The sequence below is a fragment of the Amblyomma maculatum genome, unplaced genomic scaffold (genome assembly GCF_055883805.1).
Source record: "Amblyomma maculatum isolate TAMU_Amacu unplaced genomic scaffold, ASM5588380v1 scaffold_67, whole genome shotgun sequence".
Lineage (NCBI taxonomy): Eukaryota > Metazoa > Arthropoda > Arachnida > Ixodida > Ixodidae > Amblyomma > Amblyomma maculatum.
Genome location: NW_028146792.1, coordinates 74,964 through 101,309, shown reverse-complemented (window position 1 = coordinate 101,309; position 26,346 = coordinate 74,964). Strand labels below are relative to the sequence as shown.

At 41.4% G+C, this 26,346-nt stretch overlaps 1 protein-coding gene across 1 annotated transcript; it reads left to right on the top strand.

The window, feature by feature from the left end:
- On the top strand, positions 1-22,345 carry LOC146170694 (hemaphysalin-like). Its single transcript, XM_084586846.1, has 3 exons — positions 1-61; positions 18,118-18,303; positions 22,149-22,345. The coding sequence occupies exons 1-3, from the start codon at positions 1-3 to the stop codon at positions 22,343-22,345; spliced, it is 444 nt and encodes a 147-aa protein (XP_084442972.1).
- The last annotated feature ends 4,001 nt before the right edge of the window (positions 22,346-26,346 follow it).

The following is a 26,346-nucleotide window of genomic DNA, read 5'->3' as shown; positions in this document are numbered from 1 at the left end:
ATGAGGTGGAGCCGCTTCTCAGGAGAACGCGTCGACGAAGAACTTGGCAACGTCTGCCACGGTAACATTAGGCAGTGCTTCCACACGTGGACTTCAGTTGTGTGACGTCTTCGCCCGACGTCGACATCTATGGCAATATTCCGACGTCCGCATAGATCTAGTGGCCGGAAGTTAGATATCACGTGATCACTTTGACCCTCGCCATTACTTCGGTTGGCTACTTCTTAGTGCAATCGATTTAATTGCCTATAACTAACAAACTAACTAACTAACTAACGACACACCGTGCGTCACTCTTTTCCCATGACGACATTTTCTCATCTTCTATCGACTACAGTTATTAGATTTTCTATCTCCGATCCCTTCGACGCAATCTTGCAGGCAAAGGGGTCGTGACGAACTCCTCAAGCATAGCCACTTAATTTTTACTCATTAAAATGAACGCAACAGAGACTTCATAAGTATTGAGGTGGAGGTCACGAGCAGAAAGATCCAGCATTTTTTTTTTTCACAAGCTTGATTGAGAAAATAGGAATGACGTTTGAACCATTGTGATTTCACAAAGCAAAAAAGCAGCCCCTGACATCGGCGGACCAACGTTTTTAGAGGTTAAAATTCTAAAATTTGTGCAATACTTATTTCCGCGTGGTTAATCTGGAAATGAATTTGTAAGCTTTGAACTGCACAATAATTTTCACAAGGAAAAAGGGCACAAGTAAGAGGAAGCGTAGATAGAAACCCAAGAACAGAATACAAAAATGTGGCCTTTTGTCACATGTTTGATGCAAGAGATGAGATAATCCTGAAACAGTACAAGAAAACTGACTAGTAATTAAAAGGCAAATTTGAACGTATACATAAAACTATTACAACGAACCACGACTACGAAAACAGAAGAATGAGAGGAGACCTTATTCGCACTTGACTGACTGCCAAAAAAAAAAGAAAAAAGGCCGAGGCGTAATTTCCGGACTACATTCCGTGGATTATACACGTCTAAAAGCTGACATATTACGTAATGAACACTATCAATGTGTGCGAACAATACAGCATTTTTATTTTTGATATGTTTTGTCAGAGCCAGAGAAGCTTACTGGTGACCATAAAAAGGTAAGCTTGTCCTGAATGGGCTCCTCCGACGTGCTATTGTGCTAAATAAAAATTACAGGAGTGCACTTAGCTTCCCTTAAAAGCTTAATGGCGAAGCCTTTTCTACTTCTTTTATTCCTCTTGGGTCTGCCAGGCGACTTCTTCCTCTACCTTCCACGTTTGTGTAATCGTAATAATTACATAACTTTCATCTTTAGGCTACGTCGTCAGAACCTATTGTGACGTCTTACCAGGGAAATTATGTTGACATCAGAATATATTGTAACGTTTCGCTTACATATCTTGCGGAACCTCGCAGAATCTCCGTGGTGCACCTCGCAAACACATCTCGTGGAATCTCGCGAACGCATCTCGCAGAGGAGAGATAATAGCCATGAGCCTAGTAACGCTTTCGCATTAACGCAGCGATATCAGCTCTCATATGGCATGAATTACGATATGCATTCGAATGCTGACGCGGTAGCGAAGAGTGGCTGCTTTGTAGTGCTTGCAATTGTGACCACACAGAGCTGGCATGGTCAAAGCGATTACGATGGCTGGAAAAAGACGATTAGCCTTTTCGGCAGCGTTCAGCTCCAAGAAAATTGCTTTTCACGGGTTCTAGAAATAAATAAGTGGGGTATATCACAACGCACGGTTTTTACTATTTAAAGATAGAATGCTTAATTACCCATTTCGCACTGCTTGCTCAAATCGAACAAAAAAACCTGCTTTCAACCGAAATTCGTAACTGCGCATATAGAGAGGGTGCAAATTGTCTCATAAGAAAAAAAAAGTGATTTTGAACCAGCTTTTGCTCCTTTAAATTCTACGCCGGGTGCGGACTATAGTCCGGAAAAAGCAGTTGATTTACCTTACATACGATTTCGCTACAAAAAAAAAAATTACAAACGAAATATATATGAATTGAGAAGTACAACGCGCTCGGAAGAAGGAGGCACAGAAACAAGGCTAGAAATTTGTCATAATCGCTGCTGCTATCACTTCCAAAGCTGCTCATTAAACTTTTTAAGGTATCAGAACAGATGAAGACGAGCTTCCGTACTCTACCTCGAGCCTATTCCTGTTCTAGTACACACACTACCGAACTTTGACCACTTCCTCTCACATGCTGCAGTGGAGGCTGCAAAAAAAATGGCAAAAGCCTCGTAGGACTACGTAAGCTGTCTTTTATGTCTTTTTAAACGAAGTAAACATAGAGCGTCATATTCGTGTACAGAAATAAGCTAGTAATAAAGGCTTTTTGCTTCTTCAGTGCAGCTATGAATCTTGGCTATTTAACACAATTTGTATTTTATTTTTTTTTCATTATTTTCGAAAATAAATTGTTTTATATTCTTGTTTTCTTCGGCCTAGAAAATTTCTTGAAGTTTTGAATCCCTACAGAAAATACGGCATCGGCGCTGATGGCTCATGTTTTGTGATCAACTAAGGGCGAGAATGGTTCCAGCAAGTGGTATTTGGTGGCTGGAAGTGTAATTGGTACCGAAAGGAGAGCGCGCCCATTGGTACCTTATTGTCACTATTTTTTTCCACGCTACTTGCAATGTCGCAGTCATTTACTAAAAAGCATGAACTAGCCCAACTACCTGCCCTGACAACAATAAATGACTAATTTTGGAGAAGCTGCCAAATCGGGTTTGCGTTTTACTTTCAAATGGGACGGGGATATCGCAATCCAGCATTGTTATTCAGACATGCTACCCCTACTAGGTCAGGCAGGGCCATTCATTTGATAAATGGTGTTTGATGCGTATGGTTGGTGGCCATTTACATAAGGCTATACGCTAAAGAATATGAATGAGATAGAAAAGGAACAAAGGGCAGCTAATTAAGTAATTAAACATGAGGCGAGCAAGAATGTACATTTGCGAGATCAACCATGATTAACATGAATAGGTAAACAAAAGCCATTTATGCTGTTGTTTTGCTCCCTTAACAGAGAGAATTAAATGTGCCCCAGATTTTTATTTGTCCTTTAACAAGGCTCTGTTTCAGCGCTCTGTCGACTGTATGTATAAAGAACGCCAGTGCAGATCTTCCTCCGTATAGCAATGCGTTATGATTCAAAAACATTTAACATGCAGTTAGTACACCTTAAACAGAGTATATCGTTGGGGATTAGCACTGGGAAATGTAAATTATTTTCACATCAATAATTTATTTGGGTTTCCATTTTTTCGACAGAATCTTAAGTAACGCATTATAATTTCCATCCCCACTTCGGTACTTTCGCGTTTATGCGCATTATACATGAACTACCCAAAATGTCATCATCAAACGAAATCGCATGATAAACTATAGTTTGTTAGCAGAAAATGTCTACTTCGCTGTGAGTCATGACTTCATTCAACCACCGCGAACCTACGCAGATTCGTAACCTCTGTCAACACGTGTTACATTTAGGACGTGACATGGAACCAACAAGTGCGACATTTTGGGAAGGAGAGAACACTCGACGACATTTAATGCTATCCACTGATTTGCTCTTTTTTCTAAGAACGGTTCTTCTTGTGTTTTCTTGAACGCTCATATTTAAAGACAATTGAAGTGCAACATGTGCAGATGAGATATACAAGCGCAGTGTACATCATTATTTTGTAGGTAGGGCGCAGAAAGCGACATGTGTCGCTAACCTTTAACCCAGTTTGAAGCATCTGCCACCTCTAACATAGCCTAAATGTTTATATAAGCGAAACGCTTATAGTAGTTTAAAATCAATCATTCATTGGGCAATTACTGCGCTTCGCATTCGCGGTCAACTTACTGTGCGAAGAAAAGCATTTAATGAGGTGTGTGCAGCCTTACCGCCTGCTACAGCTGCCTTCCGCAGGACATATTACATCATGATATCTTGTGCAGAGCTGCCAAACAGTTGTTGCGAAGACAGATCAATGTGTATATAAAAAAATTAACTCGAGAGGGATGTCGTTCTTGGTTAATGCTCTGTAATATACATGCCTGAAATAGTACACAAAAAAAATTATGCTGCAATAAAAATTCCTTAGAGGCCCGAAACAAAGATGGAATTAAAGCTAATTACGCCTTAAATGGGGAAAGGATATCTAGGATTCAAATATGTATATCGCAAATGGCCCAGACTGTTTTATCGCCCGAAGATTTGCATTCGCTTTGCCAAAAACCCACCATCTTTATTGTGAGTTGAAATCAGAAGAATGCACTTGAATAGGGCAGATGGCAAATTATTTGGCTGGGAACTAATTAGTCGGAGTTTTAGGTGATGTCATAATTGCACATAGTATGTCCGACTTTGTTGAGGTTTCAAATGGCGTGGCGGTGTGCTGGGAACCTAAACCAGGGACTTTGGATCAAGATTCAGACAAGGCAGTATTAAACCGGACTTTACGCATAGTCGGACACTCTCTCACATCACATGGTAGTTTATGAGTGCATGCTAATACTAAACGTGAGATATTAACGTGCAAATTAAGGTAACAGTGAATAAACTAGCAGCAAAGTGCTTGTAGACGAAAGACCCCTGTGACCGCGAGCCCTAAGTTCGGTGGCGTCACACCCTTAATACTCGCGCTTAGGTGCCACAAAGCACGAGCAGAGCTCCTCAAACATTATAGCCACCCTTGGCTCAATGGTACTCCTTAACAATGGAAATTTAGTCGGCTGATGCCCCTACAAAAACCAGAGAATTCTCCGCTCGAGCTCACATCGTACAGGTCAATAGCTTTGGCTAGTCACATGGAAAATATCATCCAAATAATGATTGTGACGTTCCTTGAAAGGTACCTCGATCACTACGAAATACACTCCATAACAATGGCCAGCTTTCGGCGGAATCGCTCCTTTTTCACAGCGTCGTTCACCTCGTGTCCACGGTTAAACAACAGAAAAAAAAATGAAATGTTTGTGCTGGCATCATTTCTTGATGTGAAAGATGCCTGCGACAAAGTGGCCCATTAAGCCCTCTTTAATGCGCTGGACACTGTGGACATTGGTCGTTGTATGTTTGCGTGGATAGAGAGATATCTGATCAGAACATCATTTTTATTTTGTGTGAAGGTAGCCCGCCTCCAGCACATTATACCCACCGCGGCGTGCCCCAGGGCAGTGTGCTCAGCCCTAGTTTGTCTAATCTTACACTTATCGCCCTCCCAGAGGAAATCCCTTCCACCGTCCAGATATCAGTGTACGCCGATGGCATCTGCATTTGGGCCTCTTCAGTGACGCGTCTCTAGGCGCATGCCAGAATTCAATGGGCAGCAACAATAGCTTCGTCTTATCTTCAGAAGCAAGGTGTCAGCGTTTCATCGAAAAAGTGCGCAGTAGTAGTATTTATACGCTAAAACGTGACTCCAGTCCAGTATTCATCGTTGATCATATAATTTCTTACTACGAATCTCTTCCTTTCTTATGGATTCTGATTGACCGAAATCTATCATAGAGCTCGTTTAGCACCCTATTGAAAAGAAAGCTGATGTCTATTGCTCAGCTACTCCGATTTCTTGGCGGAAAATTATTGGGCTCGTTGGTTCACTCAATTCTCGAGTCGTACAGAGCACTATTGTTAGGATTCCTGCGGTACAGTACGCCCGTACTTTCAAACACGTGCAAAACTAATCTGCGTGCTCCCAAGTCAGTGCACTTTCAGGCCCTTCGCACGCCTCGGCCTCCCTCAAAGGGCATCAACATTGGGAAGGATTGCACTCCCAAAATAACAGCCCCTATCTACATATATTGCCCTAGACTCGTGCGAATGCACATATGATATATTTCAAGAGTTACACAGCATCACCTTGCACAGATGCTTCCGCAGACACCCCATTCTGCACTCGCAAAGATCATAGCAACGCACAGTCATCCATATCAAAACAGTTCACTCCTTCACCACTATGGTCTCTGCGGCTCCTATGAGTGCGCCTTGCTTTCCCGGAGATATCGAAGAAATCGAAGATTTCAACGCCAGATCTTCAGCAACCGACAAGGCTCTTGATACAGAAGACTATATGTACCGTACTGACGTCTATACAGATGACTCGGTAACCCCTACTAGTTTTCCCTTTGACGTCGCCGTTGCTGCGAGACAGAAATTTACCATCAAACTTCGCATAAGACTACATCTACTGGAGCAGAACTGGCCGCATTTTGTGGTGCTGTAAAGTATATCTCTGAACAAACACATCGAAAATGGGCTGTTTTTTGTTGCTTTAAAGCTTCCCTACAATGTATTCTATCTGTCCTGAGCCATAGTGCCCATGAGCAATTTGAAGCGGGGGTATACGACATCTGGACCACCAGGAAATAGGAGAGGTTACAAAATCATATTTTAGTGGCTTCCAGGTCATAGCGGAATTGTTGGCAACGACTTAGCTGATGGTGCTGCTCGATCGGCTCATGATACAACCAACATTGTCCAGATACCGCTAATAAGAGCCGATGCTGCAGGGCACCTTCAACTGCTCGCTCGAAACTTAACAAAACAAGCATGGTCTACGCCTGGAGGCGGGGCATCACGCTCGCATCACTGAGCAGTTACTTCAACTGCAGATATCATTCGGCCTCCCCCGCAGTTATGCTACAATGTTGCGCCGTCTGTGGGTAGGAGTGGCATTTACTGATGCCTATTCCCATCTCATCGCATTGAATGACACCGCAAACTAATTTCCAAACATCTAGAGTGAAACAATAACATGTGAAAAACATCGTTAAATGTATAATTTTTCACGATTCAGCAAAGAAAACGATGCCACTCGGAAAACGTTCAGAGCAAAGCATCCGGTAAAAAAAAAAATGACTATCTGCTTTGCGCATGAAGGAGTTTCAGGTAACGTTTAGTATTTTAGCACAACTGCTTCTGCACCGCTAAAGCCTTTGCCGGTCTGGCTGGCTGGCTCCTGAAGAGAACGCTCTGAGCAGGCGATAGTCGACAATGACATGGCGGGGAACTTAAGTGTGAGCGGTGTGTGTAACATAAGAAAACCGTGTTTTTAGACTTTTCAATTCTAGAACGATTTGCCAACTTCACCGCAGATGCCAATTTGTCTGAGATAGAAAGCGAACCTAACGGGACCCTTGTAACTCAGTCAGAACCCTACACGCTACTACAAGGTCATTCAGGCACGTTCGTAAAATTTCCCACATTATGGTTAACGCAGGCCTTTCTTTGTTACTCTGCCTAACTTTAGCCGAATATGGAAGTAAGCCGCTACAATAAAGAAAAACCATGAAAAGTGCAGATAATGAATGTGAAACTTGTTAGAGCTCTGCTAGCATAGAATGATATGTAATTAGCAGCACAACCTAAACCGTCCGCAAATATTTCAAACATATATTTTAACGCAGCCACGACTCTGGTAATTCCATTTCTTATATTCTAGAGGAAAAGGCGGAAATGCTAAGATATGTTGCGGTGGGGAGGGAAGGTGGGGGGGGAGGGGGCTCTTTACAGCCTTCTTTTACTAGCGCATGGCTTGTTCCAATTAGCTAAAATATGGTGTGGCCCGTTCTCTGTTTTTTACATTCGTCAAGAGTTAAGGAGAAGCCTCAACCTCCATACAAAGGACTATTATATTCTCGTCCTTTGGGCTTAAATAATGTGCATTCCCATTTAAAGCTTAGAATGTTGCTCTTACAAAACACCTGCTACCTTCTTTGGCGAATAAGTTTCAGTGTTTTTGTACAAACATGACAATTTATAACAAACTGGTTGGCTTTTACTAGCCTGGTCGTGTATTGCCATTCTCTGTTTTTTGCATTCGTCAAGAGTTAAGGAGAAGCCTCAACCTCCATACAAATGACTATTATATTCTCGTCCTTTGGGCTTAAATAATGTCCATTCCCATTTAAAGCTTAGAATGTTCCTCTTACAAAACACCTGTTACATTCTTTGCCGAATAAATTTCAGTGTTTTTGTACGAACATGAGAATTTATAACAAACTGGTTGGCTTTTACTAGCCTGGTCGCGTATTGCCAAACCATTTCCGTAGGAGCACTCGAGCAGGTGACATTGGCGCGTGATTCCCTTCTCTCAATGGTAGGGTCCTCTGAGCAGCGTAACCTGGCGGAAAATAGTGAAAATATTGTCAAAACAATAAGAGCACATTTAAAGGCCACTGTTTTCGTCATGTCTGCGGCGTATGGAGATCAAGAATCTCTGGTTACCAGTGTGATGAAGACGCCTGGACTGCCCGAATTCATTTTCCGGAAAGCATGGGCAGGTTTTTGGCAATTCAGTAAGCTACTGCGGAACCTCCCGAGTGGCTCTCAAGACTGGAGCCTTTGTTGTTTATGCATGAATTTTAGTGTGATGAAGCCCGTTCTGTGTTGCCTGATCACGATGTGTCATATGTAAATAGCGTATGTAAATTGCGGTTTTTGTGTGATATTTGTTGATTTTGTTTTGACTGAAATCGATGTGTCAAAGGCAGAAAATAAATAAAAAGTTTCTGTGGCACAATGAATTAACACTACTCAACTTAGCACTGATGCCATTGAAACATCTGTTCTCATCCTGCAGTGCAATTATTTTCTGAATATTGTTTTTATTCACAACGTTAAATTAAGTTACCGACAACTTACCTGGCATGTGTTCCCCTTTAGGTTGCATTACAAGATGTTTTGGTTCTTAATAACCAAAAAAACCAGCCGTGAACAGAGCGTCGAGGGGACGGTATGCCACGGTTACACTGTGCAATTACTTTAACCGTAATGATTTCCCGCTTTCAGGGAATGTATGTTACCTTAATACAAAGCGTTATAACGTCCACGGGGCGGTGCTGCTGCTAGAAACTGCTAGAAACACATACTGCTAGAAACTGTCTTTCTGGTTCAAATTGCACCTAACATTTATCAACCTGATTTTATTGCTACCTAAGTATATCATCCAGGAAGAGGAGTAAAATATTCTGAAATTTTTATATCTTATTGACGGAATTTGGAAGCACCTAAAGAGAATTCCTTATTGTCCGCGATAACCTGTAGCCCTGAACTATTATGGGGAGTGGGGTTCAACGTAAGTTAAGGAAAGAAAAGAGAATACGTCAAGAAAGTCTAGTCGCCCTGGGATGTCTCATCTTTTTCCGATTCAAGCACACAATCCAATCAACGTTTTGAGTAGACAACAGTATTAAAGCATCGTATCTGCCTGCCCCCTTGTTCAGACAATGCGCTCCTCTTTGTATTGCATAATGTGTGACCATGCGTTTGCCGTGTACTTGACTCTGACTATATCAATGATATGGCACTAAAATGGTTAAGATAATTGTATTTTTTAATTTTTCAGCGAGAGAATACTTCATAGTTGATTACGCTATTGAGTGGATAATATAATGGCTTTGCCAAATAAAGGTGTGTTAAGTGCATGGAAAAAAGGAAACAGTTTGGCTCTTTCTTTTCCTTATACATGGTAGTGAGCGCCTGTTTTTTGCCCTTTTTTTTAATCACAGAGCCACTATTCCTGTTTGTCATGCATCAGCTATTTATAGACAGCGCAGGTCCATTTGTAGGGCTTGCTTAAAGTAAACCTTTATATCTATTTTGTGAATTTCCCGCATAATGTGGTAAGTTATAAGTGTAACCTGATGAGTATGCGTACAACATAGAAAAATAAATGAACGCTTAGTCATTTAGCAAAAAATGTAGTAATTGTGAAGGTGATCCGAAAGGGGAGCAGCGGATCGGAGCTACAGCTGCTGCGCCGTGTTGCCCTAAATGGAAAACTTAAGAATCTCGGCACTTTTTCGTCGTAGACTATGCGTGTTGATTCATTGTGATATCATTGAGCGCAAAATACACACAAGGCAAAAGAAGGAAACACACAGGACAAAACATTGGCCTACTCACAGCTTATTTATTGAATGGAAAGAGTCATGGTTATATTTTGTCGCAAACCTGTGCAAGTTCCACCGTACAGGAATCTTAGAAATCAGCAGGCAGGAATTTGAAAGAGGAGATGAGGAATTTGTTTCGCGCTTTCGTAGAGAGCAAGGAAACTGTCGCTGGAACATCAGTGATATTATTACAATGAATGAAAACCAATCAGCCCAGCAAAGCACTCTTTTGTTCATATAACCACATGTATAAGCGATATCATTTATCGTATTTGCTTTTCTTGCAGAACTTGTCTCCTTTGGGCTTTGTTGTCGTTTTTTCTTCCTTCTGCATGAATCTAAATTAATTTTGTATGATTTCGATTATTCAAGGCGAAAAGCGTTTGGAAACGCCGTAGCAATTGTCTTGCAGTGTTAAAGGCTTGGGCTATGTAGTTGTTCTTGTAGTGTGTAAAATCTTCGAGATGCTGCGAAGGACGCTCTCACGTCCTCTAGAGTTTCCGGATTGCTCTTTTATATATATACTCTCAGCAAAATGTTTTATCTCATTTGCATTGAATACCAGTTTTGCAAGGGTCGTTGTCCTGTGCGTCACAAATACACACACCAGTCTCCTGCTAAGGTTTACCAGCTCGTCAATATATTTTGCAGTCATGGCTTTTGGTTTTCGTACTCTATGCGAAGATTGCCTGTAATCGTGCGTTATATCGCTTTAAACCTCCAAACTTTTGCATCCTACTGCTTAAGGTGCATTTCTGATCTGAAAGGCAGCATTAACTATTTCCATGTTGATTTTATTTCTCTTTATAAAAAAATGTTCAAATTATTTAGACGTTTATTGCTCCGCCAAGAAAAGGTGAGTAGGAGCCAGCGGAGATGTAAACCTAATTATCCTTCCGAATATTTTACCGTGAGGTTATATTTAAAGAAGATCAAATATTTAAATGCTTACTAATAACCTTAATTCTCCAAAAACAGCATCACGCCCAGGTGGTAATTTCAATTATTAAGGGTTTATTTTTGTGCCATGCTTGTTAACATTTTTAATTCAAGCTTCATTTGGGCAAATAAAAATGCCACAATGAATACCAAACATACGTCCAGAAGATGTTACATACGCGCGTGTTTAAAGTTTCTGGAAGTGTGCATTTTTAATTCCAGAATCTAGGATGTATGGGTGTAAGCAGTATATATATAGCAGAAAGGAGCTGAAACGGAAGCAGCGTTTGGGACACCAGGAGGAGTATGCAGCTAGAAATGTTCGCCGTTCTTCTATCTTTGATGGCGTGCCTATCAGGTATGTTGCCCTACATAGGGCTTTTTAAATAAGACTGACTTAAGCTGAAGCCTTCTGGTTTCAGATAATAACTGTCAAGGAAAGCTTCGCTAACTTGTAGTCCGTAGTATGAAATAATGAACTCGGCTAATGAAAAATATCCTTTACATAGTGGCATGAGCTAAACGTGTTACTGAAAGAGAGGCATTCCTTCTTCCTATCAGTTTTCTGAATCTCATTAAGGTTTCACCGCGCATCACATTTGCCATTCAAAACGCGAAAAACACTACACTGTACAATAATGCAGCAAGGCTTACGTTGCCGTGAACAATACCATTGTTGGGAACGCTCTTTATACGTACATAAGGACAATAGTTTACCTGCAGGTCCTCAATAGAGAACAAACATTTAGCATGAAGCAAATTTTTCCTGATTTGTCATACAAATTATTTTACTTGGGTAGGAGTAGTAGATAGTCACCGGCGTCATTACAAAAAAAAATATATTGTGCGTTTTCAGAGTTACACACGAAATACAAAAGCTTACTTCCATAAACCGTTTATTAAAAGATGTTTTAGCGGCCGCTTTTGCAAAGGTTTGACACAGGCACTTAAGAATGCTTGCATGTGAGAAATGGAAGGTCTCTCTCAATGTGTTGCCGCTATTTGTCTGATAGTTTTCTAAATTCGATATGAATCGTTGTAATAACATGTTGGTGTGTTAGAAACCAGAGACATGCAATATAAGCCCCTTATCGTTACAGAGGAACGAGAGTTTCCGCGTTTTCGTGACCATGTATCAATATGCAGTCTACGTGCATTTGTGGATTTATCTGTGCTTTATCCACGAAATGATTCAGTACGTAGAGACCTGTCTTAATCAGTTGCTACCACACTTAAACAAGCAAGGTCACCAATTTGCATTCGATTATTATTATTATTGCTGTAATCTCAGTCCTCTTGCTTTGGTAATACCGCAAAGCTTTATGCTAGATGCCTCTGTAATACTCTTAACCCACAATTCTTCGTGGCAGATTCCTTGCGTGCCCAATTCGCTCACACGGAACCTGGCTTCAAAACTAAAAGCCGAGGAAAATCTTTTATTGAATTACTTCCGTTCTCGCGCCCTCGCAGTCAAAGTCCTTTTTATAGGAACCACAGCATGTTCACCACGCCAAATACAACTGCAGAAACAACAACAAAACCAGCCTTATTTTTATGCAAAGGTGTTAGTATTGTATGCACATTAATCTATCACTGCTGCCTGTAGCTACCTTCCTGCGGACGGAAAGCGATGCCCGTAATTCGGGGGTCAAGCATGAAATACGGTCTGCATGTGGTGACAACCAGACGTTTCTAAAGCAAGCCAAAAACATAAACCTTCATGCATTCACAAGTTTTCATTTCACTCCATCAAGAGAAGCTTCTCACATTCAGCACAGCTGTACTCTTCTCGTAGGTAACAGCGATTATCGTTCGTATTTCTATATAAAGCACACCGCGGAGCTACATCATGCCAATTTGATGTCCCCATGACTATATTCGTTACACTGCTGATGTAGAACCTCAAAGTCATGCTCTATTTCAATTGATTTACATTATGTGACCAATGGGTTTCATTTGTTACTGCGACTTCTGCTGTCTCGCCAGGTGAGCGCTGTAATACAGAGTGCAACTGTGCGGAAACTGAGTTTAACTTGTACTGCGTCACCGACTTGATGCCTTGCAGTTTAGATACGGTACAATATCTGAGTTCCGGTAGATGTTTGACCCTGCTATCACCGATAGCTGTACTGTAGAGGCACAATATACGGCTTTTTTTAAATAGCTAAAGAATGGCAGAGTAGAAGTCAAAGTTTGATAAGATTCGCTGTTTGTGCTGCCTAACAAGAAGAGGGAAAGCATAATGACTGAGAAATGATTACACCTATTAATTTGTGGGTCTGAAATTATCATGTGCTAGCTTTACTCTTAAAAAGGCACCTTTCATCAAACAATTACTTCTGCATAGGCAATGTAAGTGAAAACACTGACACCACTTGCTTCCCTCAGGGCTATACGCAGAACACCCCTCAAGCGCAGTGGTCAGAAACACCAGCGGTGAAGTTTTGTCAAGAGGTAAGCAGTAAAGTAGTCGGCGCTTTTGGAAGCTCCGATATTTGCGTACGTATTGGAAGTCAAAAAATCATATTTACATTATTATTAAAAATTTGTGTCACCTTTGGTAATTTTAATGCCAGAAAGTAGTATTTACAAAGGAATCAGGTAAATGGGAGCCGTTAGCGATGTCACTTCCTTCCCTTATAGGCGGAGCTAAATTGAACAAATCTCCCCCCCCCCCCCCCCCGATACGTTTTTTGTTGTGATTATTGCTCCTTCTCGTTTTAAAGACAGTACACACGCTGGTGTTTAAGTACCTTATGTGATGAGACGTAAATTATGTGTTCCATATCCCTTCTGTGCGGGAGGAATTCCACCCAATTTGAAGGCAAATCTTTCGATTTATCTGACCGCTTCAAATATTTATTTGTAATATTTTATCATCCTTCAATTCAAATTCATCTCTCTCTCTCTCTCTCTCTCCCTCTCTCTCTCTCTCTCTCTCTCTCTCTTTCTTTTCCTTCCCTTTTCTCCTTTGTATAATGGCAGACAAATATGATGACCTGCTCTTTACACATATTTTTCAGTAAATTACTTTTTTGTCGATCATATGAAGATTGTCACAAGCTTGAGAAATACCTGTGGAGGTCACTAATCAGGGGCGACCACGGCCACACTTAATTAAGGAGAAGCTGAAGATTCGGTGGCGGCAGCGTCCGGCCAAGGTGAAGGTGCTTCCAAAGCTCTGGTGCCGGCGCTGCTTCCTTCTCTTCGGCACGTGCCGGGCCCTCTTCTTCTTGGGCGCCAGCACATGTGGTGCCGCTACAGCGCATGTAGTTGCTCCGGCGCCTGTACCTGTGGGATTCATTTAGCCTTTAGGTATGCGGTGGACGTATGCAATGCGAGTCGCTAGAGGGCCCATCCCTTAGACGATTAGTCGAAAAAAAAAAGAAAAAGGACAAAAAGCATTGATCTTAAAAAACTTGGAAGAAAGCAATAGAAATATGTATATGTTAAGTTCGTGTCCAAGGCGTAGTCCAAGGGGAAAGCAGGTTTCATCAATGCCTTTTCAGGAGGTCACGGCTTATTAAAACGTAGCGGTAGAGGGGGCGAGACTGTTAAGGAGCGTGCGGACGAACCTTGACTCATCTGCTTGTCAGAACTAAGTTGTGAGTGGAAACGTTGGGACGCTGCGCGCGCATCCAACATCTGAAGCAGTTGAGCACGCTAGTGTAGTGTATCTAGCGTATAGCGTAGTGTCTCTTTTGCTACAAAATTATGGTTCACATTTAAGCTCTGCATTTAAGGGTATGACGTGATAGTGTAGGCTACAAGCCAACATATAAATCCCGGCTTTAACTAAGCCGTATGAACGTGTCGACGTGGCAAAGGGGCAACGTGTATTCAAATATCATGGCAGGTTGGATCTGATGTCACCCTCCCACATGAAAGGACAGGCTCGAGCTGGCGCACTTTCCGGCACAGCACTTTTTCAGGCACCGGCAGAATCCTCCAGGGCAGCTTAGTGTAGCTTTCGGTACAAACAAACGAAAATGAGCAACTGTTTTTTCATACAGTATCCATGCCAGTCGTATATTTTAAGAGGGGAAATAAGCGCAGCAAACCTCACATGCCAGAAGCCGATTGCATGGCGCGTTGTGCCGTGGTCTTCATACTCGTGCATTAATTGCGCTGTTTTATAGCCATACTCTTGGGACATTTTCTGGGAACAATTCTTTAAATTCCACCGTAAGTATAATTCAAGTAATGCTTAATAACCATCAGTATATTTATGCATGTGCTGCCTTGCAAGGCTTCGACGTCTCTGCTATTATAGTTAACTTAATATACGCGCCCCTATCCATCTCTTTTAGGAGTCTTTTAGGAGTCTTATAGGAGTTGAAAGCGAAAAAGAAAACTTGAGAAGTGAACTTGTGCTGCACAGTTAAAGCTCCGATCCTTTGTGCCAGTACCGCAAAATTTCGCGTATATTAGAGGTTCATCTAGGAATTTATCATCTCAGGCTTCTGCTGCTATTATATGCAGATCTGAACAAATTTCAGCCTAAATTCGTAGTCGGAGACTTGTTTAATAATCAGCGCTATCAGCATAAGGCTTCCAGCCAGAGGAGGCGCTGTCTAGTGGTTGTATAGGCTGACTGACTGTTTCGGTGGTTTCGGTTTGACCACGCTGACCCCGTGATCCTCGCGACCACGGTGCTCACGATGCACATGAGACCGTAAGCAGGTGCACCGTACCTCGCTGAGGTATCGATATCGAAAAGACGACTTGGCCCGTTGCATGGGTCTCTAGCGGGACTACCCAGGTATGCTGGCTACAGCCGAATTGCGGACGTTTGACCAGCCTTTTCAAGAAGCGCCTCGATTGTGCCTTTCAGAAACGCGGGATATCGAACGCGTTTAGTTGTATGATAAAGGTGCCTTTAGCAAAGTGCTCTTGGCAAACGATACTCCGGCCAACGACGATAGCGAAAACCCTGGATCCGACAACACTTCCTGGACGCATACGCCGCGCGCCGCCGAGCAGTGCTAGACGCGAAGAGGCGGGAGCGTGGCACATGCTAGCGGCCAGCTTGTGCGCTGCCGTTAAGCGCCCAGCTGAAAGCAGCTTATTTGTTTCAGAATAAACTGAGGACCATGCGGCTCTAGCGATTGCGGGGGCGAATGTGAGCTTCTCTTCTCACGGTGTGTGCAATTCTCCGATCTAGCGTGTTGGCGCGAGAAGCAGAGCGAATTACTACAGGCATATGGTGCAGGGAACCATTGGACGCGCAAAGACGCAGCGGGTACGCCTTTTGGGGCAATGCGAAGTGTAGTGCAAATAAATACGTTTACTAATCTTTCCTCGCTCACATAGTTAGCGAATGAAAACATTCTTTTTTTCCCTTTTGCTATCCCTGAAATACACATCTTTTTATAAGCGGGCTAATGTTATATGCAGGTTTCTGTTCTATCGCGAAAAAATTAAAAATTTCAAGTATTGCATTGATGCTTAGAAATTACTTGAAAACGCACCCCTTCGTTTTGTAAAGGCAGTCTCAATTTACTTGTTGTGAACCTAGGACAAATGTTAAATAAAATTTTTTTTCACTCATGGGAAGCCTAGAGTATCAAAATAAATTTGTGCATATCAACACCGTACAATAGGCCACTGTTGTCTCATATTGCAAAGATGTCGTCCCTCAATCCTTTACTCGTCTCTTGCTACATGTGATGTGCAAAGTCACCTAGGTCGATCATTTAACAAAATCAATATCAATGCCTAGTAAGTAACCTTTGATAAGAATGCGAGATCTCTTACATGCTATGTATGACGCAACCAGGGTATCAATGTCTTAGGTGAATCCCAAAGCGTTATGTTTTCTGAAGATGTCGGAGTAGCGGCCGACAATAATTTATCATGAGGAGGTGGGATAAGGTGAAGACGTAGTGGTGCAGTGCTCGTATGCGGTTTTCATTTATGGGCATCAATGCTTAGTCACTGTAAACGTACGGAGGGCTTCAAAGGAGGTAGGTAAAACCAGGAAAGCGACAGAGTGGAAGCGAGGCAAAAAAGTGAGGGCAGAAAAAAGGGAAATGAATACGGGGAGTGCGCGGACGACCATTAAGTTAACACCATTTGAAAGAGAATGCTAGATAGCGTTCTGGCGTTTTGCAGCTTGTTTTCTTTATATGCCGCTGTGAATTTCTTGGTCCCGGGAACAAATCCCGGCTAAACTGGCAGCAATTCCAGAGAGGCAAAATATGAAAACTACCGCTTGCTTGTCTATGTCATTGCTTACTAAAAGCGCTCAAGAATTAGAAGGAGGTCCTTTCTTCCTTATCAGAATATTTCTGGGATCCCTCCTGCAGTTTCTATTATTAGCTTCTTTTTTAAGCATTGCCTTCTACGCCATAAGCTGAATCAAGCTCCCGTGGAATCAAAACCTCTAGCCTACACTTCAGGAAATGCAGTAAAACTGGAATACACATGCATAGCATGGTACCATTACACGAAAGAAAATATTGATGCATAGGAAAAACATTCTGCGCAAAGCGGTCAAATGTATTTTTTTTTTCAAAATACCGCATGAGTGATTCCCTAAATGAGCTCATAAAACAGCATGTTATTCACAAACTAGAACAGAGATAAAAAAAAAAATTCATCGGCTAAAATTTTATTTCCCTCTTCAAAATAACCTAGTTGTCCTCGCTCCTGAGCTTATGCAACGCCACTGATAGCACGCCGATCACGACAGCGTCACGCTGACCCCTTAATCCCATATACTGCCAGAACTAACGTTTTTAAATAGGCTTTTTTTCTGCGCACTATAATAGATTGGAACAATTTGCCTGAGTCGGTCACTAACCTAAATCGATTGAATTGAGCAGCTGAATGGTTGACATTGTTCGTATTTCCATTGCTTTTTCTAACCCGTTCAAACTGTATCCATATTTATGCGCTACATATATATTCCCAGCTTTCGTAGTTTTCGTTATTTAAGCTATTCCTGTTTTACCTTAGAGAATATTTGCTTCTGTTTTTTACTCTCAGACTGCGGTGATATTTATTTGTTCTGTAATTATTCATTTTACATGTACTTCTCTACTTATTTTGTATTACAGTTGTATGCCTCTCCTGCTTGGTCCATTAAAGCCCCAGTATTGTATAAATATTAAACACAAACACCAATGTTGTGGTCAAGGCAGGTGAAAAATATTTCAGGATTCTGCCACATAGTGATTTTAAATTGTTTTAGGCTTATCAATTGTTGATTTGATAATTATATGCAAGATATCTGGTTATGTTTTGTTATTTCTTTTTTTACAGCCCTTGAAGATGATCGATGTCAATTGAGAATTATTCCCACCGGAGGAGCCTGTAATGCGCCCTTTGGTGTGCGTTACGGTTTTAATCACCGAACTAAGAAGTGCGAGGCGTTCATCTCGCGCTCGTGTGCCGGGGGAAATGAAAACAACTTCGCATCAAGGAAAGAATGCCTAGAGACCTGCTTTAGTAAGCAGTGTTGAAGTTTTGTTCCTACCATCGTAACGAAAGGTTTCGCATCTCCTTTTCTGAAACATATTACAAAATGACAGGCAGGAAGATAATATGCCTTTAAGGATCGCCCACTGGGTGCCACAATTAAAGTATGAGATTCCTTTGGTTAGTGTTTGTACAGATGGAAGCATCATCGCAAGCGAGTAATCTCAAATTGAGTGAAGAAGAAAAGTGGAGGTTGTTTAGTGTGTTGCGGTTCCTTAGGGTGCCTGCATCGATATCTGGCAATGGATGACTGCTGCGGCTGTGAAATGAATTTGTCTAATTCATGAAGTAGTGTTCGTGTGAGCAGGTGAGCATTGTGCTCAGCAGAGGTAGTAATGAAGAGCAGTGTTAGGAAAAATCTTGTCTTACTCTGGATTAACGTAGCATGCTACATAGTCGTGATATAGATTCTTGGCTTGTCTCCTGCGTCTGAAAATGGTTAGGTGAGTCTAACGAAGGCTAGCAGGTTTTTCAGTTAGTTGATAGTTCAGGTTACTTAAAGTACACAATGTAAGCTTGAACGCAAAGCGGCACCGTAAATTGAAGTCATGTTTTTTTATGAACGCCAGTTGTTGGTAGTTATGTTACGTAGTTTGCGGCTTGTGAGTTTGTAATGGGTTCAGGTAAAGACAGCTTTGTTTTTCCCAAGTGTTAAAATTTATTTTTAATGATTTACTTGTTGATCCCCAAATAAATCGCTGTAAAATTAGGTGATAAACAGGCAGTTTTGCACTTCAACAGAAATTTAACGAACAATCTACTTCACCAGAGGAACGTGGACAACAAATTAGACTTTGAAGAAATTACATGTCATTTGCATAAAATATATAATAATTTTGTAGGTTAGATGACAACGCCGGTCATCCTGCTGTCTATTCCCACTTTCTTCGCCTACTTTCGCTTAATGAGACCTCATTTCTGACTCTACATACATTTATTGCTATTGTTGTAGTACTGCACATACATTTATTGTAGTACTGCACATCAATCAGATGATTTTTTTAAGTATAGTGTCCACAGCATCACTTTGCGTAAAAATACGGCATGCAGACTATCACGTTGTACTGGTACATGAGGTTATCGCATTATAAACCACGCGCATTCTAGTATAGCCTCTTTTAGAAAGGCTCTTCTTTTTGAGCGCCGCACCGAAATGAAAGTATACAGAACGTAGTTGTTTTACCTGCATGCAGCAGCTAAGGAACTCTTTGTAAGAACATCTGACCGTTAAAAACATCAAAAGATGAATCAATCTTCTTATAATAAACTATGACGAGAATACGGCAAGCACTGCTGCCTTAAATGCAGAGAGTAGTGGATTCATCCATTCTTTCTTTTTCATGAGAATAGTGCACGGACAAGTACTTTGTTTTGCACTCAGCAATATATCGTTAACAAAATACTTGGCGGCCTCTTACCGCAACACGTCTGTATAGGCACCCTGCAATGGAGTTTGCCGAGACATGTGACGCCACCTAGCGGCTGACGGGAGTTAGAAATGAGGCTGCCCAGAAGCAGACGCCGTTTATGTTGAAGCCACTATGTTTCTTTCGCATTCTAGATTTTTTATCCCATTGAGTGCGATTTATTCATTTAGTGGCTTCAGTGGTCTCCTGCGATACTTCGACTACTACGGATGCGAACAAGAATAAAAATAAGCGCAGGGGCGGGGAGAAATACTGCCGCAATCGCCAAGGAGACCGAATCGCACCGCTTGTTGGGGAGGAACTGGGGAAAATGAGGAGATAAGAGGGTAGTGGCTATGAGAGAGTAATGTAACTGAAATTCGTTTTCTCATGGGGTCAGTGGCGTACAGATGCCAAGGGGTTGAAAATAAGACGATTACCTGTTGAGCGGCGAAAATGGTATAAACTGCTGACTCGGGGCGCCGCACACTGCTTAAAGCCCTCTCCTCACTACTCGCTCCGCGCTGTAAAAGATCGAGTGTCATTATCCTTCTTTTAAAGGACGCAACGCCCAGAAAAGCAACAAACTCGCACAGCCGCAATATCGAATTCCAGCCGTATTTAATCGGAGGCGAAATAAAAAAAAAATGGCCGCGGGCTCTCTGAACGAGACATCTAATGCGGTGTCTATTCGGAATCTTAAAGCCAAATTACGTTCAAAACTTCCAAATACAGATTTGAATAAGCGTAATTATCTATAAATTAGCTATTCAGGTGCTGAAAAAGTCGAACTGGCTGTGTTTGGAGGCCTGTGATACCATGTACGCGGAGCAGTAAGTTCATTGTATAGCTCCGCGGAAAAACTTTCTCGCACCGACTGCTCAAGCTACTCAACAGTTTCTTGTCCCTGACTATAGAACGTTCCATCATTAGTAGCAAAGTCAAAAATTATAACGCTAACGACCTCATTTATGAAAGCTTTGTCATTGAGTGCCAGCTCTGCCCGCCGGCTTTCACCACGCTTTAGGTACGGATGTACAAATTGCGTGCCCGTTTTCATTGTGCTTGCAATCTACCACGACATCGTAGCGGGAACCGCTCCTGCCTTCCTATAACCTCCGCGGCTCTGTCGAAAGCTGCGCACCACGAACAAAAATGTTCGCCATCGTAATAAACTGTAAATCAAAACCTCGATGAAATTGTTATACTGCTATAATCAAACAGCAAGAACAAAAAGAAAAAAAGGAAACAGGCTGTCAATCTCTTCTCACGTTCTTTCCGTACCTTCAATGTTTCGGTATGAGGTGCGAACGTAATAGGCAAATGAAAAGCTCCGTTTACATCAGTCAACATTTTCCATTCATTTAGTCATTTCTTGATTCTCCATCACATATCGCACTGCTGCCCTAAAGAAATAAATAAAGACAGCGTCAACGCACGTGCGCGTCGGAAACAAAGTATACGCGTCGGAAACAAAGAATTTTCAATTGAAAGGCTATATCCTTTCTAAAGACTATTATTATTCTTACGAAACAGGTCTATCTCTATGCGCTTAGCATTTGTGTATGCAATACACCGTTGCTCCTTCAATTTTCACCGCCTACAATCTGCGAAGCGTGGTTAATCTATTCTGTTCCTCCAAAAATATGAGAAATCTTCAATGAAGAATAGGGTTTCCAAGCAATTAGCTGTCAACGCCACTGATTATGTATACAGTTCGGCATTGCTCAAAACAACATTACTGTAGATTAGGCGCCTGTATGTGTATAAGTATTTTTAAACATTACTCGACATGAACGCTCTTTCAGATAGGGAACTTTAGAGTTCACTAAGAAATACGCTTTTGAATTTTCAGATTTTTTTTGCACTGAAATCGTTTAACTTTTGGGACGATGCTCTGTTCTTTTTTTTCTTTTACAAGTGTACCTATTGGTTTAATAAAGTGGACGGCTCGAATGTTTGACAACGAGGTTGAAACGAAAGGCAGAAATAATTATTTACCGAAAACGTATTTAGCATATAAATAACGGCCCTAATCTCATCCATAGTCTATCAATCAATTACTTTAGTATTTATTTAAATGATGCACTTAGCATTAAAAGACAGAAATATATAAGAATATTTCAGGTGGCAAAATTTGTTAATTATCAAAATGGCAGAGAACCTTCTGTAGGACGTATCTTTAAAAACGTGATGTATGGCGTTGTTCAGCTAACATAAAAGTGTACCCTTTATATTGTATAAAATACGCCACATTCGTCTGAAATGAAGGGTGGACTGATAGCTTTTGTGCTCCCCACATCCTCCCTCTCCCGACATTGTTCATTAAATGCATAACACTTCGTACAAAACCTTATATGTCTAAGCCCTAATCAAATAAAATGTATTTCACTCTCCTTTTTACCGCAGGTCGTTCGCTTTGCCTCCTGAAAAAAGGTACTGGTGTGCCGCTTGTCGGATCTATGTCGTACATTTATGACGCCGATTCTGATTTGTGTAAGCCCGCAAGGAAAGTCAAACTCTTCAAGCAAATTGCATATTGGCCTGAAGACAACAGGTTTAAGACGCCAGAAGAATGTCAAGCTGAATGCATGCCGACCATTTAAACGTTGCATTAACTACTTCTTGTACGATTGCATTTTTCTTTGCGCCAGAAGAGTGAACGACGTTTTTAAGGGTAATAAAAGAAGCTGTAAGTACTTCATGAATATATGTTTTGAAATAACAGCTTAGCTGTTATTCCATCAAAGCAGATTTTTCTGTTTGTTCTGAAAAGCCAAATTGCTACAAGCATCAGCTATGCAAAAAAAAACAACAACAACAAAAAACAACGCCCGAAATAAAGGAAGTTTCTCATTTAAAGCAAGCCAGGCCCCAGCAGACAATACGACTACGCAATTAGAAGTGCAGCCTAGTAGGTTTTGGCTTTTCATTTGCGCGGTATACATAAGCTTTATTCGGTTTCCAGAATTTTGGACATTGCCTCTACGATATTACCGACTGCCCACTATTTCGTTGCAAACAGTTAATGAGCAAACGCAGCGGCCGAAGAAATGGTAGTGCTAATGTAATGTTTCGAATGGAGTGCTATTGAAGGATAGCAAAAAAACATGCCTGACTGCAGTTGGTCACATTTGTTAGGGCAGCTGGATATACAGCATCACGTACGAGTGGGAGCAAAAAATTATCCGCAAGGCACCTTTAACATTTCTTCCAATACAAATAGTATTCTGAACTCAACATCATTTTTCAACATAATTCCCTTGTATTTAAATGCACTCGGTTCATCGTTGACAACCTTACTGATGCTCTGGTTGAGCAGCGAGTCACGTATGCACCGCGCCCTAACAGTTGTTTTGGGACCAATCTTGCACTTTTCTTATGAATCCAAGACTGTTGCGAATGATTTTGTAGTCAGAACCATGACTAATTTACAGACTATGTGCCACTTCACCAACATTCCCTCGTCCGTCTAAAACAACCATGTCACGTGCACGTTCAATGATCGTCCTGTCATTCCTCATGTGTAACACTCGTGCGAAACTTTTTGTTGCTTAAATTTCTTCATAAACATGTAATCAGTTGCGGCAAGAACCTATTCTCGTATTGTGACAAGGTCTTTGTGCATTGTGGACCCTGATACTACTTCCGGACACAAAAACGAGCCATTTCTTGCTGTTTCTCTTTGTTGCAAACTTTTAATGAAGCAGCAACGAAAGAAAACGTATTAAAGGAATTAAAATTAAATTTTTTAACAGTACCGCAACAGCCTTACAATATAATAAACGAGGTCAGAACTCAGTAGGAACAATGCAAGAAGAGTTATATGAGCATTGCGGAAATTGTTTGACGCCCTCGCAGTTAGCCAGGCAGTAAGAATTCAGAAAGCTTAAAGTGAACTGACCAAATGACGGTTTCTCGAATGTGGCTTGGCTACAAAATTCCCCCCTGGCATGAATTTGCAAAGACCTCAGCCCTTGCATTAGACATCCACAAGGACGAACCTATATCATCTCGACAATCAACCCCCATGGCGTCTCCATCCATAAAACTTCCTGCTGATTGAAATCAGGGTTTGGTATGAAATCAGGATCATGCCTTCGTTCTTATTCCAGACTGTCAAAAAATATTCGGAGCTACATGCTATAACTCATGTGCTCATTTGGAATCCTAAAAATCAGATATTCGCGTTAATCATACAATAAACTAAACAGCTCGACTGTACGGGCCTACCAGTGTACAAGACGAATATTCTTAGTAATTGTTAAGCATTTGTGTTGAGCAGTGTTCGCTATCTTGTCCGCGGGGTCATTTAAAAACAAAACATACAAACAACTTTTTGTGGTGGTGCACATATTCGTGCATGCGTGTAGTGGGTATATGATCATGTATGAGTATATATTTCAACTTTAATGGTAATGTACAGTTTTGAGGACATCAATAAACAGGAGCACGCTTTCTCTTTCCCAGTGCAATTACCCACTCTCTTAAAGAAATGTTATCTGTTCATGACAGTGCGTCTACTAAAAGCCTGCGCATATCACAGCTGTAACTTTTATTCGTGTTGCTAAATGCACCAACCCAGATACATGTTAGAAGGAAACTGATTACTCCGCTTGCTTCTGTCTGTACCTCTACAGCACTAATAAAATTTAGGAAACCGCTGAGCTACCTGCTTTACAATATTCGTTTCATTGAAAATGTGACGCTGAGTACAGTTCTTTGCAAATTATCTCTCCCTATCACATCTCGCTATCCTTCCTCCTGTGGAGTATCTGTTTCTTCTCATCTGTCCATGTTATTATTTCCCGCCGCAGCTAAAGTGTAGCGCTAGTCCTGTGTGGTATTTTCTTGTGTACGTCTTGGTTGCGCTATAGTTATTTCGATACAACATACACCACCTAGCCCAACAAGACGTTCATGATGGATAAGAGGGCGCAGACGGAACGTGGACACAGAGAAGAGTACAACAAGACAAGCGTTCCGTCTGCGCCCTCTTATTCATCATGAACAGCTTTCAACTAGCCCAACTTTCCATTCTACTGAACAACCAGAAGTTCTTCTAAAAGGTGTACAAGGCAATATATAGCTCATGCTGTGCTTGCAACCCATCTTTTTCTTCCATGTTGTTGTAATTTTGGTCAATCATCATGCTTGGTGCATTTTGTTTCTTTATTTATGACATACTCCAGGCCGCAAAGCTCAATCAGGAGTAGCGAACAAGGAAAAAATAAACACTGCTAAACATATACGCCAATACTTCTACAGCAAAAAAGTATGAAAAGTAAGCATTCAAGATTGTCACTTAAGGGATCAAGAGATCGAACAAAGTCTGCTGGCTAACTATTCAATCAGTGATTATCTGCGGAAAGCAAGTAGAGATAAAATAAATGTTTCCTTGCAAAGTATGGAGCTAGGGAAAAAGACAGTGTCGAGTATGTCGATTTCTGCGTAAAGGTAGATGTGGAGACAGATTTAATGCTAGTTTTTGATTAGATAATAAAGAAATTTCAGTGGCAATTATTTCCGCCCGAACTGTAAGGTGGAAGTAAATTCTGTATCATTAGTGAAAGGACTGACGCAGGTTGACTGTACTTGGCAAATACGAAGCGGAGAGCCTTTCTTTTTATTCTTTCCAATGTTTATACACTACGCCTAGAAGTTGCATTTGCTAGAATACTTACATTTACTTTGACATTTATTAGGAATGTTGAAAGTGGAACTTTAGTAGTGGTGTGCCCACTTTGTGAGTCTAAAAGGCTAAAGCTAGTCGCTTGTTTGAAGTTGTTCGACAGTAGGCCAATTGAAGAGGTCGTGCTTCTATAATCGTTGCCGGGGAGTTGGAAACTCTACGGCAGTGCAGGAGTTTCACCGCATCTTGAGCGACACAGGTATTGCCTTGCGATTGTAATCGGAAATGAAGTGCATTTTCATCTCCTTTCTAACTACATCGTCCCACCTTCGCTTTTCTCCTCTTCTTCTCCTTCTCTTCCCCATTGCGAAATAGCTCGAAATATATTTATCTTTCAGGCCAACTTCCCACTTTTTATAATAAAACAACTCATCTATATATTAAAACAAATTGCGGGCTTAATTCGAAGTGAAACTTGATGGCAGCTCAACTTGATTAAGCCTAGATATGCGAAGAGAAATCTACCATACGGATTGTTCACAAAGTCCAACTCGAACAGTCTCGTTGCCGATGCACTGACTGCAAACCATATGGTGTGATCGGCGATTCGGCGCGTCTTCCTGCGGCTTTCAAATCTTCTTGCTCCATTTGAACAGCTTCTTCTCCCTCTTCTCCCTCTTCTCCCTCTTCTCCCTCTTCTCTCTCTTCCCATCTTGTTCTCTTTTTAACTCTCTCTTCCTCTTCTCCGCCTCTTCTGAATATTCTTGCTTAATTTGACCAGCTTCTCCTCCTTCTTCTTTATTCCCTTCTTCTGTGGCTCGAAGCCGCCAGTCATCATACTTACGGCGCATGCGCAGTAGTGACTAGCGATGCTTATCAGAAATGCGCCGGTAAGTAGCCTAGTGTAGTTTCGTTACAATTAATTTACAGAATATGATACAACATTTAGAGCACACTTGTCGTGTGCAGTTAGAA

Excerpts from the sequence above, each read along its gene's own strand:
- LOC146170694 (XM_084586846.1), top strand. The coding sequence starts at position 1 with ATGAGGTGGAGCCGCTTCTCAGGAGAACGCGTCGACGAAGAACTTGGC. Across the intron at positions 62-18,117 it reads ACTTGGCAACGTCTGCCACG|CCCTTGAAGATGATCGATGT; the intron begins GTAACATTAGGC and ends CTTTTTTTACAG. Across the intron at positions 18,304-22,148 it reads ATGCCTAGAGACCTGCTTTA|GTCGTTCGCTTTGCCTCCTG; the intron begins GTAAGCAGTGTT and ends TTTTTACCGCAG.